This window comes from Lupinus angustifolius, chromosome LG06 (assembly GCF_001865875.1).
Source record: "Lupinus angustifolius cultivar Tanjil chromosome LG06, LupAngTanjil_v1.0, whole genome shotgun sequence".
NCBI classification, from domain to species: Eukaryota; Viridiplantae; Streptophyta; class Magnoliopsida; order Fabales; family Fabaceae; genus Lupinus; species Lupinus angustifolius.
Window position 1 is genome coordinate 28,487,726 of NC_032014.1, and position 6,541 is coordinate 28,494,266.

Consider the following 6,541-nt stretch of genomic DNA (forward strand, 5'->3'; position numbering starts at 1 on the left):
TATATATATATATATATATATATATATATATATATATTTTGCTAGAGTGATTCAAATGACAATACTTTTCATATAAAAATTACTGAACAATAAATTTGTGTCATACATAAAAGATTGAAATTGAAAATTAATTAATGTTCACATAACCCCTTAAAAGCATTATATGTATTTATCTTTTAATTTCAAACATTCAAATATGATCTAAAAATTCACATTAATTACTCTATCTCATAATAAAAATTGTTTTTACATAATTGACTCAATTTATTTCTTTAATTTGTTATTAGTATGATCGTGGTCGCTAGAACAAGTTGTAGCTATATATTCCTTGTCAGAGTATTTTGGAATGAAGCATCTTGGCTACAATTGTCCCAATATTCATTTAATATTTTTTGGTATTACCAAAGAGTGTAAAATATACATTGACAGAGTAAATATTTATACATATGCACTTTATTATCCACCATTCATTTGAATTACCTTTTCTAAGAGTCAAGAATAATTAAAAATCAATAGTGGATGATGCAATGACAGTGTATAAAACTCATAGACGGTCGTGCATACACTATTTTCTCATTACCAAATATATTTTTTTACTTTCTTGAATATTAAATTAATCTCTTTTGGAGTTCATGGTTGTCCCTCCTAATAAGTGACATTTTTGAGAATCAAATTCTTAATGTTTCTATCATTCTAGAAATTTATCAGGATTTTAGACCATTAAACCAACTCATTCTTGATTAACAATTTCTATATAAACAAATTTATCCCTTTATTTTATGGATAAGGAATTAAGGGTTTGTATTTGCCTATATCAAATTAAATTTTTAACCTAGTGTGATACATAAATATCAAAACATTTGAGAAAAGTCTTAGATTCCTTTAATATCTTCTTGCCTATCATTTTCTTATCAATGCAAACATTGTTTTCTGCATCATACAACAAATCATAAATTTTGAGTAATTTTGAAGATGCATGAATACTTTTTTTTGGTACTATAAAAGATATCTTTTAATCTTTTGAGAAATAAACTAATATCTTTTAAGGTGTGTGTCTGCTTAGTCTAGCAAGTCACATACATGAATTGAATCGTTGATATTTTGGTTTTTTGGAACTCTATCAAAACCTCACACTAGATCAACCTTGTGATGATATATAACCATTAATTTCAAGCTTCATATATGCAAAGATATATATTACATTAATCTTTATGCATATAAATGCATTACAAAAAAATATTGGATTTTTATAATGTTTGAAATACATATAGCAACAAATCATTGATTTTGATTAAATCATTAAATTACTTTTATGTGAAAATTCTACTGGTGTAATAATTTACCGCTGATTTTACTAGGTATGATATTCCACTTTATAAATGTCTGGAACATCTTAAATGCAATGACAATTAAAATGATTTTTTTATATTATTAAGAGTATTCCTGTCATTTGAATAAGGGATATATCTCATTCCGGATGTGTGATTATCCTTTCCAACAATTATCACTTTAAAAAATTGAATATTTAATTTTTTGGTGGACAAAATCTTATACTACTTAACCAACAGATTTTTTTGGTGGTAAATGAAATGGTTGATAAAGACGTCCAGATTCACAAATAGTACCAGATTCTCCACACTATTACGTCCAAGTACAAGTTCTTTATATTTATTTATTTCTTTCTTATTGTAGAAGTTTCAGACAAGTCAAAAGCAGAAAATTCCATATTAAATACCAAGCATATCTACCTATTCTCCCTCATCAATTTCCAACTACTTTCTCTCCTTCTCATTATCACTTGCATTCTCTCCTTTCAATTTTCTCACATTTTAATCTTTCAAACTCATGGCTGATACCACGAATCAAGGCATGACTTACCTTCCCAACAAAAAGAGAAGTGTCCTAGAGGACCTCGATTTGGATGGCAAAGATGCAAAAAAACTAGTGCTATCTAGCTCACTGAGTGGAAGCCTTGTGGACCCGGCTGCCTCGTTGGCGAATGCACGCCATGAATTCGGTGAACATGGCGGAGTCAACATGTCAATCGAGGCCTCTGCCACGTTCACCGTATTGGAACCAGATACCACTCGTCGCATGTTCTCTGGGGAATTGGGCCCAGATCAAGACTACTTCATTTATAGTCGCCACTTCAACCCCACCGTTATGAACCTTAGCCGTAAGTTAGCCGCCTTGGAAGGCACCGAGGCGGCTTACTGCACGGCTAGTGGCTTGTCGGCCATCTCAGCTGTCCTGCTGCAGCTTGTCAGCAGTGGCGGACATATAGTGGCCGCCAGTGCAATTTATGGTGGGACCCACTCGCTTCTCACCCATTTTCTACCAAGGGTGTGCAATATAACGACAACCTTTGTCGACATCACGAATTTAGAGAAAGTGGAAGAAGCAATAATTGAAGGAAAGACAAATGTTTTGTTCTTTGAGACCATATCGAATCCAAGTCTAAGGGTAGCAAATATACCGGAGTTGAGCCGGCTTGGGCATTCGAAGGGATTGACGGTGGTGGTGGATAATACATTTGCCCCTATGGTGGTTTCACCGGCGAGGCTTGGAGCAGATGTGGTGGTTCATAGTGTGTCCAAGTTTATAAGTGGTGGTGCTGACATCATTGCAGGTTTGCATGTTACTCACTCTTTATCATTTTGTCTTATTACTTGTCTTGCTCATATAGATCTAAGAAAAAGTAGGAAGTGTATAAATCTAGCCTATGTTATTTTTTTTGTATACCACAAAAAAATTAATCGATTTTGGGGTTTGTGGCTTTTTATACTAAAAAGTATTGTTCTAGGAATTGAATCTTTAATTTTCTTTTTGGTGTTTAGTGGATTTTGTACCATTAGACCCACATCTTATTGGTGCATGTGCCACTTTATTATCCATAGGAAAAATATAATTTTTTATGACATTAAAGTATTAAACAAATAATAAAACTAGTTTTATTGTATTTTTATGTGTATGAATATGTGGAAAGTGTTTTATATAATAATGATTGGTTCTCCTAAGTTTTTGAATAATTTTTCATTCATTTAATGCATGATTATTATATATATATATATTATTACAGGAGCAGTGTGTGGTCCTGCAAGGCTATTGAATTCAATGATGGATCTTCAGAATGGAGCCATAATGATATTAGGTCCAACCATGAACCCTAAAGTAGCATTTGAATTATCAGAAAGAATCCCACATTTAAGCCTAAGAATGAAGGAACATTCTAACCGTGCATTAGTCTATGCAACAAGGTTAGAAAAACTAGGCCTCAAAGTAATATACCCAGGTTTAGAAAGCCACCCACAACATGAAATATTAAAAAACATAGCAAATAAAGACTATGGTTTTGGTGGACTTTTAAGCATTGATATGGAGACAGAAGAAAAAGCTAATAAGTTTATGAGTTACTTACAAAACTATGCACAATTTGGGTTTTTGGCTGTGAGTTTGGGATATTATGAGACCCTTTTATCTTGTTCTGGAAGTAGTACAAGTAGTGAGTTGAATGAACAAGAGAAAAAATCTGCTGGAATTTCACCAGGGTTGATAAGAGTTTCTGTTGGATATGTTGGGACATTGGAACAAAAGTGGAATCAGCTTCAAAAAGCACTTGATAAATTTTATGAAAATGTGTTACCCAACAACAATTGAAGAACTAATATAATTTGTTTGTTTAATTCTATTCTAGTGTTTTTATATGTTAAGTGAAGTTTATTTATTTGTCTCTACTATGTTTTGTAGTGGGGTTTAAAGTGACTTCATGAATAAAGATTTATGGTGTATTTTGGTTCAATTTTGCTAGTTCAAATTTATAGTATTTGCAAATGTTATATAGAATTATAATGTGAATATTTTAACATTTTCACACAAAAAATGGTGATGAAATTTTGAAGTGTGTGGTTAAAGTGAACTCCCTATAAAAGCTATTACAAGCTGATCCATAAGATTAAGTGCATACACGTCATGTAATAATCAAGCTTATATAAAAAACTGACATAGCTAGATAGATAGCAAATATCATTTTCCACGAAGAAGTGTTAGATAAAAATTTGTTATCCCAAAATATATCACAAATAGTATATCAATCTAATAATAATGAAAAAATAAACAGAAAAAAACAATAAATATATTTAATTTTTTAATTAGTATGATATGTTTATATTAGTTTTAAATATAGATTGTGACAGTATATTCTTGTCCACTATAAATATATGAAAATGATGCATTTCATTTTCTTTTTCTTTTTTAATCAAACTCATGAGTGATGATAAGAGTATTATGAACTTTGATTGGTCAACTAAGTATCTATATATCATCACCCTTTCTATTTATCTATCTTATTAGACAATATGGGAGAAAAAATTGTATGCTGCTGTAATATATTTATCTAGAAAATTAATAAAATCTTGATAATATATACATTAAAAATTTATTTTTAATAAATAAGATATATTGAATATCTTTACACAAGTTTTCTAAGAATATACATGGATTAAAAAATGCAATAAATGTGTTCTAAGTCACACAAAATTTAAATTATACAGGAATTTTTTTTTCAATAAATTTTTTTTTAATACAAATGCAAAGAGTTTAAATTAGAGATCCATTGCTAAATGAAATTTTTCTATCACTGCAATTAGTTTCATGAAAATAATGAAGCTAGAAATAGTCTTTAAAGATTTCACTTGTTTCACTAATTCGCCAATGCAAAGTAAAGTGAATGAATACTTGATAAATAAATAATCACATGAGATAAATTGATCACTGAAAATTTTCATTCATTCAATTTAACTCAAATTTTTAAGGACCAAATTATCTTATAAAATTAATTTTTACACGAAATAATTCAAAAAGAATTAATTAACAATGATTATTTTCCTTCAAGACACAGAAGAATTCTCCAGAAGTACTATTTCATGGTTTCACAAACCTAAGAACTAGCAAATTACCCGTGTATTTGCACATGATGGTATATTTTTTCTGCATGATTAAGAACACATATTACATGTGTATTTATAATTAAAAATATGTCTGTTGCTCGTTCACTCGCATGGTTAAAAACATATATATTACTAGTGCATTCATATTGTTAAAAATTATTAATTATATATAAAATCATACAGTCAGACCATACAGTTTGACTGTTTAAATCGGATAAACTTAATACGGGACCTCTTCTGGTTTAACGTCTTGCTCGAATTTCCCAACATTGTTTTTACACATACGTAACATGATATAGTTAGTAGTATCCTATTAATCAAAAAACCATCAATAAATTTATAATTTCATTATTATTTGATTCTAAAATAAGATTAATATAAAAATAAATATTATTATTTGACTCTAAAATAACTACAAAACAATATGTTATGATCCATATTATTATTATTTTAATATTTTATAGTAACAATATACTTTAATATTGCATATTTAATCATATTCCTTTTATTTTTAAATAAATCACATACATTATAGAGTTAATTTGCTGTATCGTCATCTTACTATATTTGATCGTTTAACTTAATTGATTAATTGTGTATAATATCATTTTTGTAATTGATCCATAAAATTTGAGTTTTTATATTTATTTATGACATTAAAAATATAATTATTTATTTATCAATATAATTATAATTGTGCATTAAGTTTCTAATGTTAAATAATTGTGTAATATACTCAATTAATCATGCACATTATGCAATTCTATAAATCAGAATAAATTATAGATTAATGAGTACAAATATAAACAAATTATCGGAAATGATGTAAAACATTAATGAGTATATATTACTCAATTAATATTTCATAATTTCATTAATTATAATACTGCAAATTTACATTTCATTTTTGTAAATGATCCATAAATTCAAACAACAAAATGAATATAAATTGAATTAAATATTAATATTTCGAAAATTTATTATTTACAATTTGACAAATTTATATCCTTAATAAATATTGCTTAAAATTAGGAAATTGTAAATAATTTAATCAAAATATAAAACAAACAAATTAATTATCACAATCAAATCAAATTGCTTTAATATTTTGATTGTCACATCCTATTAAAGATTAAATATAAATTAATCGAAAAACGCAATGAAAAATCAAATCACAAAACTAATTTTAATAACAATTATTTAATTTTTAGATAACGAAATAAAAGATATTTAAAGACAATTATGCCGAATAATTTTGGCTTCTAAAATGTAACTAACAATTTATTAATTGTGTATAATATCATTTTTGTAACTGACTGAAAAATGTTGAACTTTTATGTTTCTTTATGACATTATTATTTAATTATTTATTTATCAGTATAATTATAAATATTCATTAAATTTTCAATGTTAAACTAATCATGTAATATGCTCAATTAATCACGTTTGTCATGAAGTTCAATGAATTACAAATTATATATAAATATAAATTGATCCATAAATTTTCAAATTTTGTAATTGATCCATAAATTCAAACAAAATAGAATATAAATGGAATTGAATATAAACATATTTCGCAAATTTATTATTTACAA

At 27.4% G+C, this 6,541-nt stretch overlaps 1 protein-coding gene across 1 annotated transcript; it reads left to right on the plus strand.

Annotated features, from left to right (window-relative positions):
- On the plus strand, positions 1,727-3,788 carry LOC109350675 (methionine gamma-lyase-like). The gene is made up of 2 exons (XM_019591928.1): positions 1,727-2,629; positions 3,080-3,788. The coding sequence occupies exons 1-2, from the start codon at positions 1,846-1,848 to the stop codon at positions 3,655-3,657; spliced, it is 1,362 nt and encodes a 453-aa protein (XP_019447473.1). The 5' UTR covers positions 1,727-1,845; the 3' UTR covers positions 3,658-3,788.

Excerpts from the sequence above, each read along its gene's own strand:
- LOC109350675 (XM_019591928.1), top strand. The coding sequence starts at position 1,846 with ATGGCTGATACCACGAATCAAGGCATGACTTACCTTCCCAACAAAAAG. Across the intron at positions 2,630-3,079 it reads TGGTGCTGACATCATTGCAG|GAGCAGTGTGTGGTCCTGCA; the intron begins GTTTGCATGTTA and ends ATATTATTACAG.